General features: G+C 46.9%; 4 protein-coding genes across 4 annotated transcripts; 3 read left to right on the top strand and 1 right to left on the bottom strand.

Annotated features, from left to right (window-relative positions):
• Positions 1-163: 163 nt before the first annotated feature.
• INS49_012342 (uncharacterized protein) lies at positions 164-1,308 on the top strand (the record flags this gene model as incomplete). The annotated part of the gene is made up of 3 exons (XM_043173046.1): positions 164-172; positions 255-1,018; positions 1,074-1,308. 3 exons carry the CDS (start codon positions 164-166, stop codon positions 1,306-1,308), a joined length of 1,008 nt encoding a protein of 335 aa, XP_043022343.1.
• Positions 1,309-2,431: 1,123 nt separating this feature from the next.
• INS49_012341 (uncharacterized protein) lies at positions 2,432-3,341 on the top strand (the record flags this gene model as incomplete). Its single annotated transcript, XM_043173045.1, has 4 exons — positions 2,432-2,435; positions 2,651-2,755; positions 2,831-3,198; positions 3,264-3,341. The coding sequence occupies 4 exons, from the start codon at positions 2,432-2,434 to the stop codon at positions 3,339-3,341; spliced, it is 555 nt and encodes a 184-aa protein (XP_043022342.1).
• A 1,120-nt stretch (positions 3,342-4,461) lies between these two features.
• Positions 4,462-5,648, bottom strand: INS49_012340 (uncharacterized protein; the record flags this gene model as incomplete). Its single annotated transcript, XM_043173044.1, has 4 exons — positions 4,462-4,646; positions 4,712-5,067; positions 5,123-5,223; positions 5,298-5,648. 4 exons carry the CDS (start codon positions 5,646-5,648, stop codon positions 4,462-4,464), a joined length of 993 nt encoding a protein of 330 aa, XP_043022341.1.
• Positions 5,649-6,377: 729 nt separating this feature from the next.
• Positions 6,378-12,233, top strand: INS49_012339 (uncharacterized protein; the record flags this gene model as incomplete). The annotated part of the gene is made up of 7 exons (XM_043173043.1): positions 6,378-6,644; positions 6,706-8,470; positions 9,207-9,322; positions 9,506-9,934; positions 10,033-10,158; positions 10,251-10,540; positions 12,230-12,233. The coding sequence occupies 7 exons, from the start codon at positions 6,378-6,380 to the stop codon at positions 12,231-12,233; spliced, it is 2,997 nt and encodes a 998-aa protein (XP_043022340.1).
• Positions 12,234-14,772: the final 2,539 nt, after the last annotated feature.

Here is a 14,772-nt window from a genome sequence, read left to right as displayed (position 1 = left end):
CAGATCGTCGCGCACAATTCATTGGGATGCTTTCAGAGCCGACCCAGCCAGTATCCCCGACAATATCTCTAGTTGACGTTGCCTCCTCCGCCAACCGCCACTCCTCGCGCGTCACCTCCTTTTACAATCGCATCAAGCCTCTTCTTTACATACCCTCTTCATGATGGCTGCTGTATGTCCTGCCCCAGCGACGCGTCTTGTTTTGTGTTTGCGAGACCGACCTGAAGATTTAGCAAGCTAATCCCACCATCAAGTCTCCGACCGACATCCCCACCAGTCCCAGCAATGGCGACCCGCCTCTTCTCCCAGGGCCGACCGACCACCTGCGCCTCTTCATCAGTCAGCCCGTAGTGGCCGCGTTCTGCGCCGGCGGTGTTGCAGGCGCCGTATCCCGTACTGTTGTCTCCCCGTTGGAGCGACTCAAGATCTTGTTCCAGATCCAGTCGGCTGGTCGTGAAGAGTACAAGCTGTCTGTGAGCAAGGCCCTTAGAAAGATGTGGCAAGAGGAAGGATGGCGTGGGTTCATGCGCGGTAATGGTACCAACTGTATTCGCATCGTGCCCTATTCGGCAGTCCAGTTCGGCAGCTACAACTTCTACAAGCGCAGCGTCTTTGAGGCCTACCCCGGCGCCGACCTGTCGCCCTTCATGCGCCTCACCTGTGGTGGACTGGCAGGTGTAACCTCGGTCACCTTCACCTATCCCCTCGACATTGTGCGAACCAGGCTGTCTATCCAGTCTGCGAGCTTCGCCGCCCTGGGTGAAAAGCCTAAAGCACTGCCAGGCATGTGGGCAACTTTGGTGGGCATGTACAAGAATGAGGGTGGACTCCTGGCGCTCTACAGAGGCATCGTTCCGACTGTTGCAGGCGTCGCACCATATGTCGGCCTGAACTTCATGGTGTACGAGCACGTGCGAAAGTACCTGACGCCCGAGGGCGACAAGAACCCGAGCGCATGGCGCAAGCTGCTTGCCGGTGCAGTGTCTGGTGCTGTGGCCCAGACTTGCACGTACCCTTTGTAAGTGCAGTAGCAATGACCTTCTTGGACCATTCTGGGCTGACTCTGGACCCAGCGATGTCTTGCGCCGCCGATTTCAAATCAACACCATGGACGGCCTGGGCTACAAGTACAAGTCTATCGGTGATGCCATGACCAAGATCATTGCCCAGGAGGGAGTCAAGGGACTCTACAAGGGCATAGTACCCAACCTGTTGAAGGTCGCTCCCAGCATGGCATCGAGCTGGCTCAGCTTCGAGATGACGCGCGACTTCCTCGTGACCCTGGCCCCCCAAGAGCGCGTCCTATGAGCGGACGACAGAGGAAGATTCACGACGGCAGGTCTCTATCGAAGCTTCACAACACCGGCAGTGAAGCCGCACAGGGATTACAATCCATTGCTTGACAATAGATGGAAAGCAAGAAGAGGACAGTTTCAATCAATGCGCCACTGAGCCGAGTGCGCTGCAGCATCTCTTCGAAGGCACTCAGGGAACTGACAATGGAAGACAAAACCCATCAGATGAAGGTAGACTGATGGCACTTTTTTACGACTGATAGAACATGCTGCAGGAGGTACAAGATGTCGATACCGGGAAAGGTTGTGGGCTAGGCGGACATAGCACTTCTTGTGTTGATCCGGAAGATGAGAGGGCCCATGGGATTTTAGACTCTAGAGAGCAGCACACCACGCATTTCCAACTGTAAGTGTACCAACACGAGGTATTCATCACATGCTCTCCCTTTGAGGGCTCTATTTGGCAGGGTGGAAGCAGGAACAGGCCAGGAGTAATACGGCATCACAAAAGTTGTGCTTCCTGCAATGATCATGGGTTTGTAACTTGTTGTACATAGACTCCTGCTTCAGATAGTTTCTGGAGATTAAGCTCGTCCACCGGAAATACAATCTTGCATCCAGACAGGATCTTGCTTCAGCCTTGTTCCTACTAGTACTTCATCTTGTGTGTATCAATCCGGATGCATGCGGTAGTACCTTTGTACTGGTTTGTGGGTTGACAGGCACAAGACTGTGAAAGTCTTCAGCTTGCTAGGTCCCAGAAGTAGTGAAAGTTGGAGTATGAAGCCGTTCCGGGAATAGTGAATATACAGACCAACGCCCGGATGATTTGTCCAGCAGTCAAAAGAGACCCAGCTTGAGATGAGCAGTTTCTAGCCTTGGAGCCCGGTGGGCAGGGGTTGAGAGGGTCAGAGCTGCCGCCAGCTGGCGGACCCGCATCTGCCGGCCACTGCCAGCTGCATCGGTGAACAGTCCATTCAACCAATCAGCAGCGACCCACATCCACGCAGCAGCATCTTCCAATTTCTCAAGGCGAACTTTTTCCGCCCACTCACCTTCCCTTCTGTTTGACCAACCCAGCAGGAAACATCCCCATCGGCTCTTCGGATCATCAACATCTCGAGTCAACAGTCAAGATGGGTACGTGAGGCTAAACTTGTTATCAAGCCTTTGTATGCAAGTGGACGATCGGAAACGGTCTCTGCGAATATGAGGGCGCTGCCAGCTCTCCTCCAAGTGAGGAGTTTGGATTGAGCGGGCGGAGGTCGTAACAGACCTCCTCTGCGAGTGCTGCCGTATACCTCTCTGAGCATACTTGAGCCAAAGGCTGACGAGGAAATTTTGTCTCTTTGTAGGTATCGATCTCGACCGCCACCACGTGCGCAACAGCCACCGCAAGGCGCCCAAGAGCGACAATGCGTACCTCAAGCTGCTCGTGAAGCTGTACCGCTTCCTGGCTCGTGAGTCCCACCGCCGCCAACTGCCCATCGCAGACCATGCATGCGGCCCGTTTGCTAACCACCCGCGAACAACAGGTCGTACCGACTCTGCCTTCAACAAGGTTGTCCTGCGCCGCCTCTTTACCTCCCGCATCAACCGCCCTCCCGTCTCCCTGTCCCGCGTCAAGGCCAACCTGAAGAACGGCAACGACAAGAAGACGGTCGTTGTTGTCGGCACCGTCACCGACGACAACCGCCTGCTCGAGGTCCCCAAGGTCCAGATCGCTGCTCTGCGGTTCACCGCCACCGCCCGCGCGCGCATCCTGGCCGCCGGCGGCAGCGCCCTGACCCTCGACCAGCTCGCTCTTGAGAAGCCCACCGGTGCCAACACCCTGCTCCTGCGTGGCCCCAAGAACAACCGTGAGGCCGTCAAGCACTTCGGCTTCGGTCCCCACAAGAACAAGGTACGACTAACCAGAGCACAACTCGACTGGGGGCAAGGCTGGACAGAGCTAACAACTCCCTACAGAAGCCCCACGTTCTCTCCAAGGGCCGCAAGTTCGAGCGTGCCCGTGGTCGCAGACGCTCGCGCGGTTTCAAGGTGTAAAGAATTTGTCTTGCACTCTTCTCTCCGGGATATGGTCATGGGATGCGGTCCTTGCTTGGATGGCATGCCTGGGATGGTTACTGCTACGGCTTCGCGGTGTTTCGCCGCTTTCATGGTTTCACGAGGGCGTTGTGTCTGGCTCGGCGTGGAATGGTATTACCAAAAAGCTATGATGACTGAATTGAGAGCCGACTTTGGGCCAATTTCTACCACTCTGCGCCAGGGGCCGGTGCCAGGCGTGAGATGTGATGCGGACGGCTTGGAGAGGCCGAGTGAACGTCGACGAGTTGTGTATATACCCTCGAGCCCAAGCGATGCCGAAGGCCTAGTACGTCTCGCAGAATCCAGGGACCAATATGCCAGTCCAGACTGTAGATGTATCTCGCTCATGACCTGTGATCCCAGAATTATCGTCCTTTTGCACTCCTCGATCCAATTGCGTTCCTGCCTTCTACAAGAAAATCGTCAACGTCCTATGCTGAGGTCATGGGCACGGTGAATAGTGGCACTCGCTCGACCTTGCAGTCAAACTACTCCGACGAGTATTCGTAGCGGTGGCAAGCCGTCTGATCTGTCCCTTCTTTCTCTTCGGTAGCCGCAATACAGTTCTATTGATCAGCTCACCCCAGGCTACGGTTCATCTAGTTTAATCAACAATAATTGGCAATTATGTTCCTCCAACGCCAGGGCAGCTTCGCATCGCCATCACATTTATGCTCAAGCAGTTGGGGCGAGGCAGTGCGGCTCTCAAAATGTGTTCAGAGACTGATCTACATTCATATGCTCTTGCGAAGGTGCAAAAGCAAGCCAACCACCATCCCACCGGCCCTAGGAAGGTCGATCGCTATGGGCATATCGATTGTTGATTCAACCGTATCGACTGCACTTTTTAACGATCTGTTTATTTTCCTTCTATTTCTCAGATGGCGTGTAAAGAAGAGCATTCAGACTCTAATGGACGGGGCCGTGCCCGCCCCATCCAGATATCTCGGACTCGCAACCTCCTCAAGCGTAAATCCCACAAGACTTTTGATATCCGATCACGCCGTGACGAGTATGACTTCGCTCTCTGGTACCGTGTGGATTGCCTCTCTCCACCATACGAATCCATCTTAGTGATTTATAAGAAGGGAGGCAGCGCGAAGGGATAGCCGCCGTTCTTGACACGGAAGATGCTGAGGAGGAAGCTGTAGAGGACGAGCATGACGCCGGCATAGAGGATAACCATGGTCTGCTGGGTCTTGACACCACCAAGGCGGGGCGCCTTGTCAGCGAGACCAATGGCGCAGAAGGCGAGAGCTCCGTCTGGAAACAGGGGATGTTAGCAAAAGGGAAACCCCATGAGAATGCCCTTGGAAGCGTGAACGTACAAAGAGCACCGATAATCTGTGACTCGAGCTGGAACTGGCTCTGGAAGCCGCCGGCGAAGAAGGAGATATGGCCCTTGCCATCGTGGCCTGCGTAGGGGACGTTCCGAATTATGTTGAACATCGTGCCGCATGTGCAACCCAGGATGGTCATGAGCGAGATGAACTGCCACAGCCGGCGGTGCTGGATGATGGGCCCGACGTACGGCCAGAGCGTCACGAGCGTCGTGCCTATGCCGGCCACCGTTGTGAGGGCAAGGATTATGGCGAACCAGTTTGTGGGCCTGTTGACCTCAGGGACGGGGCGTCCTGGCAGGTAGCGGCTGACCCAGTTCCTGACTGATTCCGCGGTTGGGGCGCTGATGGGTTTTTGTAAGCGTGGGGATGTATATATCTTGCAGGGAGGGTACTCACCCAGAGGTGAAGTCAAATCGCACGGGATCGGTGTTGGCAACAGCGAACTCTCCAGTCGAGGGTTGGAAGAGCAGGAGGACGGGGGCGGTTTGCAGTCCGAGCTGGTAGTGGAGAAATAGTTAGACCAAGTCCAGAGCCGACGGGGAAACGAGAGGAGTCCATATTATGCACATACAGACATGAAGGTCTCCCGACCATCATTGAAGTCCAGAACAGTGAACAGTGTCTTGGAGTCACCAGCCTTATCACCCTTGGCCCAAGACTTGCTCAACAGCTTCCACTCAGGGTCGAAGTCCCGGCACATCTGGCAAGCATAACGACTGTCCAGGGCTGTCAAGAGGACAGCAACCGTGTAGTCACGGGGCAGCCCAGTGACCTTCTTGTAGGAGGCATCTCCAAGCTTGATAGGTGTGCTCGAGAGCGACTTCTGGTGGAAGTCTTTGAACGTGGCGGCCGGGTCGGACTTTGCGGCCAGCACACCTGCGCCCAGGAGGGAGAAGGGAAGAAGAATTGAGGACCAGCGCATTGTGAAAGACCAGAGTCAATTGAAGAGAAAGGAGGGAAAAAAGAGCGCACTGATTTGCACCAATCTCTAATGCCACCAGTATCTGCAAAAGATCCTCGTGGTTGGCAACAAGTTCGGTCAAGTCGTGGCTGGTGATGGCCTGTGGTGGTTGATTACGCACTTCCAATCCAAGCGACCTGTCCTGAAGTTGAAGGACATCTGGAGCTTTGGGAGCTCCCATTCACTTGCCAAGCCAGCCTGGCCTGCACCGCCGTTGTCACTAGCGTGGTCTGCAATCCCACTTGCCCGGATCCACTGTGGCTTTGGGGCTCAGACGCTAGGCCTGATTGAGGGGTGTTTCTGGGACAACGCACTAGGAAAACACAGCAAGTGTCAGGGCCCGGATGCCACCCTCCCCCCCCATTTCATCATCCCTCCCGGACTGACCACAATTCCTATCCATCATCCGCGCTTGCTTGCCTCAGGTTGGACTTTACATTGACTGATTGAATCCGAATACTCACCACAGGTGCACCCCAACTCTTACTTCAGCTCCTCTTCATCTCCATTCACTCGTTGCATCCAACTTACCGAGCCTCTGACCCGCGACTTGTCAACAAAACAGCACCTCAGCGGACCATGTAAACATGGACCAATATCAGGTCAGCCACCCCAGGCCAGCGCATATGGGAATCATCACGGCTGCCATACTGACTGGGCCTTCTGCTGTAGAGAACAGAAGCCATTCATATGCTGGATGTTAAATACCGTGGCGCAATGCATCAGACGGACCTTATAGTCAAGGACGAGGAGGCCCGACGCCTCAAGCTACGCGTCATTGTCCTCCGGGATGAGGTCGCTGTCCTCCGCGATCAATTGGCAGAGAAGGACGACCGGATCAGCAATTTGTCACAGCAGTATGAGGATATATGCGCCCAACTTGGTCGCATGAACCAGACGTGCCAGGACCAAGCTGATCAGCTGCGCTTGCAAGCGCGACAGTACTCAGATCTCAAGGTACTGCCACCAGGCCCAACGCTGTGATTTCTCATGGGAATTGTTTTCTGACAAGCTATAGGCCGAGCTACAGTCATTAAACAACATGTCAGACGATTCCACCAAGACCCTCACAGAGAAGCTGGCCCTCTCTCGAGAACTTGCTGTGCTGAAACCCGAGATCGATCACCTGCGCTCGCAAGTCTCCCACCAGAAAGACGTCCTAGCTGAGAAGCTTGCTCTCGAACGGCAACTGAATTCTCTCGAGACCGAGCTTGCCAACGAGAGGCGCGCAGCGGAAAAGGCGATCCAGCGCCAAGGGAGTGAGGAAAACCAAGTCAGCGAAGAACTTCAACAACGTGTCGCAGACCTTGAAAAGAAACTTGCTGCCGAGAAGAAAGCCTCGCAGAAGGCCAAGAAAGCCCAGGAGAAGGAACAGACCGGCGCAGAAGAGGAATTGCGAAAGCAGGTTGCTGACCTGGAGAAGAGGCTTGCGGCCGAGCAAAAGGCCTCAGAGACTGCAAGGAAGACCCACCAGAAGGCGCAAAGTGATGCGGAAGCTGAGCTGCGGCAGCAAGTTGCGGATCTCGAGAAGAAGCTGGCCGATGAAAAGCGTGCTGCTCAGAAGGCAAAACGCTCGCAGGACAGCGATGAGAAAGAGTCCCAATCAGAGCTGCAACAAAAGGTACAGGAACTCGAGGAGAAGCTCCTCTCCGAAACGCGTGAGGCCGAACGGGCTCGCAGGGCCAGCGAGAAGGAGACTGCCACGGCCAACGATCAGGTCGAAATGCTCACGCAACGTGTGGAAGAATTCAAGAACAAGTTGAAGGAGACCCGCGCCGAGCTCAAAGAAGTCCGGGCCGAGCTTACACAGGCCCAGACTGCACCTGCGCGGACCACCACAACCACTGTACCACTCAAAGACAACGAGACCAAGAGACCGCTCAGCAAAGCCAAGGCTGGAAAGAAGCGTGGCGCCAACGACATCAGTGTCGATGAGATGATGATGGACACACCCGGACACGTCGAGGGAAGGAACAAGCGCCCTCTTAAGAAGAGAGGCGTTGAATTCACGACAGTCGGCGAAAAGTCTACATTCTCCATCACGCCTTTCCTGGAGAAGTCAAACACCATCAACTTGGCAGAGACCATCGAGGAGGAGGATGAAGAGCCATCCATTCTCATCGGTAAGGGAGATCCAGGAGCACCAATTATCGAGCCAGAAGCGGAGGCGACTGAGGACATTCCTCTTGCGACTGCCGAGAAACCAGCGAAGTCAGTGGCCAAGGCTCTCAAGGCCACGAAGCCTAAGGCAACGGACACAGCTCAGAAGAAGGCACGCGGCAGACCAAAGGCGCAAGCTTTGAAAGAGTCATCTCCAAACACGAACGTGCCGTCAGCCGCGAACACCCGTACTTCGCCGCGAAGCAAATCGGCTTCATTAGAGAAGGTGGCCGAGGAGCCTGAAGGATCAGCGAAGAGCGAGAACAACCCAACTGGGACAATCCTCGGCACGAAGAAGCCTGGCGAGTCGAAGGAAAAACCGGCATCCAACTCAACAGCCACCAGCACTGTCGACACAGGAAACGTCAGCTCAGAAAACCCGGAGCCCAAGAAAAAGAAGCGCAAGCTGCTTGGTACTACCAACAAGGGCACGCTGTTTGACAAGGACGAGGATGCTGGTGAGGCAGAGGCCATGGCGGCCCCAAAGACAGCCGCAGCTGCGGGAGGTGGCAAGAGGAAACCCGTTGGCCTGAAGGCTTCGGTACAGAAAGGTCCCGTCTCTGCCCTTGCCAAGAATGCGTTCGGCGGGAAGGCGTTCTCACCGCTGAAACGAGATCGAAGAGGTGTGAATGCCAGCTTCTTGGCATGAGAATGTTCTTGGATCGTCCGCCATAGTCTGGACGAGGGGGGCTAGATTGTTCTGTGACGGTCACCACTATACGGACTCTCCTTTGTTGCATTATGCTGGAGTCATATTGGTATTCCTACACGCCGAGGGACTGGCGTTCTGGAATGGGAGCATATGGGTAACGGCCAGGAAGGTCTGGGGTCTGAGGCGTAGTGGCTTTGATTGAATTCCTGTTTAACCATGTCTTATTTGACTAAATGAAAAAGAAGTCAACCTGATCTGAAGTTCAACATTGGAATTGACTTGTCTGCTTCTCATGCTGATGAACACGGTCGAGTCACCACCACGCCTGCCCTTCAAGTAAGCCTTATAAAATATTTCGGTATTCCACGCTAAGCAAGGAGCCCGAGTTGTGGTCTTGTTGCAGTAATGCGGTTGTATGAAAGCATTGCAGGCGCCCGGCGGGTCTGCGATGATCTTGTTAATGTTGGCAGGGATCCTCGATTGGCGCGAGCTCCCACCCGAGAATTTCGTCCGCTGTGATACCAACTTGATCCAACCACACCTGCCGTCCCTGTGGTGCTGAGACTCACACAAATCTTGCTCAATTGACACCGAGGCCATATCGCCTCTCACAAATCATTCTCTGATCCATGGCGACAGTTTTGGGCGGGCCGCCATGCCGCCAAGTAGCCCTCAGTGAGCGGCTCATCTCACGGGTCCTGAGCCAGCTCACACTGGCGATAACGGCACCCGCGAGCAAGCCCGGGCTATCGAATCCCCACGCGTGCCTGGCCTGCCGGCTGAGGCCGCTGGAGACACGGCGGAGCGCTTCGTCAAGCTCTCAGTGGAAGTCTCGCCAAAGCAGAGACCGCTATGCTCGTCAGGCCAAGGTGCAGGGCCTGAAGAGCAGGGCGGCCTGGAAGCTGATCGAGGTCTGTCTGACCACTGACCTACCATCATCCTGACCTGCCCACAATACACGGACACCCTAGAATTAAGTAGTTGTGGGTGACTAACCTGCCCGCAGATGAATGATAGATACGGCCTCTTCCACCGGAACCAGACCGTCGTGGACCTGGGCTACGCGCCGGGGTCCTGGTCGCAGGTCGCCAAGGACGCCACCGCCCCGAACGGTGTGGTCGTGGGCATCGACCTCATCCCGGCGCAGCCGCCGAGGGGCGTGACCAGCATCCAGGGTGACTTCCTCAGCCCGCGGGTGAGGGCTCTGGTCAAGGATGTCCTCGTCGAGCAGGTCAGACGGAAAGAGAGGGACAGGAAGGAGCGGCAGCAAATCGACGCCGCCTCTTCAGCCCCAGATACAGTAGACGCCGAGGGCGAGAGGGCCGACGGGAGCGTCGTGACGGACCAGCCTAGTTACATCGACCAGGAGAAGCAGGCGACCCAGGACATCGAGGCGGCTTCTGAAGCGGAGGAAGAGGCACAGCGGATGGTGGATGTGAGTTGCGTTTGGGGTCTCAAGACCACTCGAGACTCTTGCTGCCACAGCGGCCTTTCTCTTCATAAGACGACGTCTTGCTAACACATGGGACGCAGGTGGTAATCAGCGACATGTCAGAACCCTGGCCCCAGACGAGCGGCTTCTCGAGCAGGACGCTAAGCAACCCTCACAGGTTGATGAACACGAGCGGAATAAACTTCAAGGACCACGCCGGTAGCATGGTAAGAGAAAGGCCCCATCTTCACCCCCAAAGACATTCCAGTCCGCCGTAGTCTCCCAGCTCACAAATAGCTGACGTGAAACCACCAAACAGGATCTCTGCTACGCAGCCTTGGCGTTCGCCTCGGACACGCTCAAGGCAGGGGGCCACTTCGTCTGCAAATTCTACGCGGGGGCCGAGGACAAGAAGCTCCAGATGCTGCTCGAAGGGATGTTCGCCAAGGTACACCGGGAGAAACCCGAGTCGTCGAGGAGTGTATGTATTGCTGGCTTGACCCTGAGCCAAATTCCTAAACCCCCTATTCCTGCCTCCCACCTTCCTCCCCCGGCCTGCATCCTCTCGCTCGTCTTCTCCTCGAACACCAGAGACGCATTTGACCGCTAGTACGCAGCGACTGACAATCTCTACCCTTTTGCTTGACAGGACTCGAAAGAAGCTTATTTTGTCGCATTGCAAAGAAAAGGAACTGTCTTCTTCACGGAGCCCGAAATAAATTGAGCGGCACGGGGGCCTCCCTGGCCGGTAGGGGAAAGTCAAGCCATCGATACCTATCGCTGCCTGAGCTCAGATTAGCCTCTCCAGAAAGTCCTAGGCTTCTCGCACAAGATGGTAATAAGTGCGGCTGGAGCTCGTGGTACCAGCTGGCAGCTGACCTACTGCTGTATTTTATCATAAGGAAGCACTCGTCTGAAATCTCTCTCCGACGGGTGTGCCACTGCATCAAATACGACTGCTGTGAAGCATTACATTCAAATCAAATTTCCCACCCTTGTCAGCCCTTCTGTATTCATGAAGAATCGAATGCCGAAAGAGCTTGACGACTGTCAACTCCGCTGAGTTTCCTTTCGAATTCTTCAATCTGATAATTGACCAGTCTCGGCGGTCGAGTGATGAAATTATCCGCCGTTCACCTTCACGCAACTGGATGGTAGCCAGCCAAGCAATGGTGATGAAGCCGTTTGACTGCTAAGAGGCCATGGAGACAGGACTGATGACTCTTGTCTTCAGGCTCGACCTGTGCCATCAATTCTTTTCCGAAAACGTTCAGATGTTTGTGCTATTCGTCTAGAATAGTCTGTGAATGGGAACTCGGTCGGCGCACTATGGGTTAGAAAAGTTGCAAGCTAATTGGTTAACCGCTGCGAGCACTGCCTTAAAGTGCAGCGATAGCTATATTGCTATGATTCTTAAAACCCTGCAATTTAATTAATTAAATGCTATAAGTATAATAAAAAGCTAAAAGCTAATTAATAATAATGATAAGGTTATATAATACCCCTTTATAAACCTAAGAAGTTATTATATAATAATGAAAATTATAATTATATAATTTAGCTAGCAAAGGTATTATAATAATAAAACTAAGATTTTAAAAATTAAATAGCCCCTTAATTAAATAAATTAAAGAGATTTTATTATAATTTAATTCCCTTTTAAGCTTAATAAGCTTCTTTTTTTAGCTTAAGCTGCCTTATTTTACCTTAAAAAGGGATCTTTCTTCTTTAAGAATTTTCTTAAGGCTAAAGTCCTTTTATTAACGCTATAATATCTTTTCCTTTATAATAAAGAGCTACTTAAACTTTATATTATAAGGGCTGCAAATATAAGTAATGCTTAAAGCGATTTATAAAGTTCTTTACTTTTTTATTAGATTAAAATGTAAAAAGCTAAATAGTTAAATTTAATATTGCAAGGGCTATAAGTATATTTCCTATATAAATTAAATTTTTAAACTTATTTTTAGCTTTTTTCTTGGCATAAATATAATCTTAGCAATCTTAAAAAGCAATACTTTCTTATAGCAAAGTTAAAAATAAGCATAAGAATAACTATAGCAAAGCTAATAAAAAGTATTTTCTTATAATAAAGTTAAAATTGCAAAGATTATAAATATATTTCCTATATAAATTAAATTTTTAAACTTCTTTTTAGCCTTTTGCTTAGCATAAATATAGCCTTAATAAAGCTAGTAAGCAGCACTTTTATATAATAAAGTTAGAAATAAGCATAAAGATAAGCATAATAAAGTTAATAAGGAATATTTTCTTATAATGCTAATAGGTTATAGTTAGCTAGCAATTTTCCCTTAAGAATGGAATATTAAAATAAGTAATTTAATAAAGGGTAAAGAAAAGGTATTATTTAGCCTTGCTTTATAATAATAATAAGCAAAACTTATTATAAATAAAAAGAATTTATAAAATATTTATTATTCCTAAGTTAATTAATTTATATATAAATTGGTTAATTAATTTAACTTTTATATATACTATATATACTTAAAAAGCAATATTATTAATATTATAATATAATATTAAAAAAGGAGTAACTTCTTGCTTTAGGCAGCTTTGCGCCTTATAAGGTATATAAAAATTGGCAAAGGGAAATATTAAAAGCCTATATATATAATAAGGCGTAAAGTAAATTTAAGCATATAAGAAAACTTAGCTTATTATTTAAAATTATGGAAAGAGTTAATCTTATAAGGAAGGTATAACTTAAGTTAAATATAAATAGGAATATAATATAAATAATACTTTAAGGCTAAGGTATTTAAATATAATGCTTTATATTAATGGCTTATTTTTTTAAGAAAAAGTTTTAGGCTTATAAATAGAAAAGTAATAATATAATAAATAGTTTTAAGCAAGAAAAAATTAATAAAAAAGGAGTTAAATTATTAATTAATAAAATAAGAACTTATTATGCAATAACTTTACCTAAATATTTCTTATTATATATAATTTTAACCTTTTAAAATTACTATTTAATAAATATTAAATTATAAAGCTTATAATAAGCTTACCCCTAATTACTTAGGATTATTTAAGGTATTAATGGCGTCCCTTATCCCTTATTTAGGCATTGCTTTTATTATTAAATAATAATGCTTAGGCAGCAGTATTATGCTTATAGTAATAATTATTTAAATGCTAAATACACTTTATATAAGCATTATCCTTAAATCTAGGGATAATTATATAATTCCAAAATTTAATAATTATAAAGTTAATATATTTATTAACGTATAAATAGATAAAGAGTTTGCATAAGGTAATAATAAATATATAAAAGAGATTTAAAAGATAAATAATTTTAATAGCAAGGAGTTTAATATCCTTATTTAGATATATATAAATAAGGATATTATATAATTAAAGCTAAAGGGTAATTATCTTCTTATCTTAAAAGTTAATTAATGCATAATTATAAAAAATATAGTAAGAAGGGTTTTAAAATAAATATTAATAGCGAGTTTATTTAGCTAAGTATAATTAATATTCATTGCTATAAGAAAAACTATATAAAGCTAGCTATTAATAATGCGCTATATAACCTAATTAAGCAGTATTATAATTAAGAGGATAAGAATAGTTATTATATAATAAAGATTAATTATTATTTATAGATTTTAATATTAAAAGGATTATGCAATATAAAAAGAAGACTTAAATATATATATTGCATAATAAAGAAGGAAAGAAGAAGAAAAAGAAGCAGAAGAGAGAAAGAAAGGGTTTTATATTAATAGGTAAGAGGCTGCTTAAGTAGCTGGAAGGATTACTTCCTTAAATAGCAGTTAATTAATTATATAAGTAACTTATTAAAAGATAATTTCTTTCCTTCCTTTCCTTTAAGTTAATAATATTATAAAAAGTTAAAGAAAAGGTATAATGAAAAACTAGGTAAGTAAAGGATTAATATTAACTTTGCATTAAAAGCTTATTTATATTATTTAAGCATAAAAAGTTATAGCATAATATATAAAGAGCTAAGATAAAGTTTAAAAATTAAGATAGTATCTTTTATTTATTATTAAGTTAATTTCTTTCTTTTTTTTTTATAACTTTTAATGCTAATAACTTTTAATATTTGCTTTTAATAAGGTTTTAATAGCATAGCTAATAGATATTTTAAACTCCTTATTTAAATAGCATGAAATTAGGTAAAAAGTTTAAGATATTTATTAGCTCTTTTATTAAATAACAATCTTAATATATTTATATTAAAAGAAGTAATTTATTTATATAGGAAGATTCCCTATTTAATAGCAGCTATTATGGAAACTATAACTTATCTTTAAAGAAGAGATATTAACTTAGCCCCCTTATAACTTTATTTAAAAAAATACTAAATATAATATAATTTTTGCTCTTAAATCCTTAAAAGCTAAAGATTTTAATAATATAAAATTTAAATTAATTAATAGCTATTTAGCTTTAAAATTTACTAAATTATAAGTAAAGCATTATTTCCAAGATTAATCTTTATATATAGTGGTAAAGTAAGTATATTGCAAAGATATAAGGCTTAGCAAACTTTTTACCTAAATTAAATAAGGAGTTTGCTAATCCTTATATAGCTAGATATAAATTCTCATTATTAACTCCCTATAATAGCCCTAAGCAGTCTTTATATACTTAGCAAGTTAAATATTGCAATAATTAACTCCTACTTAAGAGGGCATTATATATTACTTAAATAAATCGATTAATATCCCTAATTATAAAAAGTAAATATAAAGAAAGCAAGAAATTAAATATAAATTATAAATATTATTTATTTATTTATATAGCAATGCAGCCCCTTAAGTTCCATCCTATATGCTTTATAT

Source organism: Diaporthe citri (assembly GCF_014595645.1).
Source record: "Diaporthe citri strain NFHF-8-4 chromosome Unknown scaffold_6, whole genome shotgun sequence".
Lineage (NCBI taxonomy): Eukaryota > Fungi > Ascomycota > Sordariomycetes > Diaporthales > Diaporthaceae > Diaporthe > Diaporthe citri.
The sequence above is the reverse complement of the archived record's forward strand: the minus strand, read 5'-3'. Positions and strand labels throughout refer to the sequence as shown.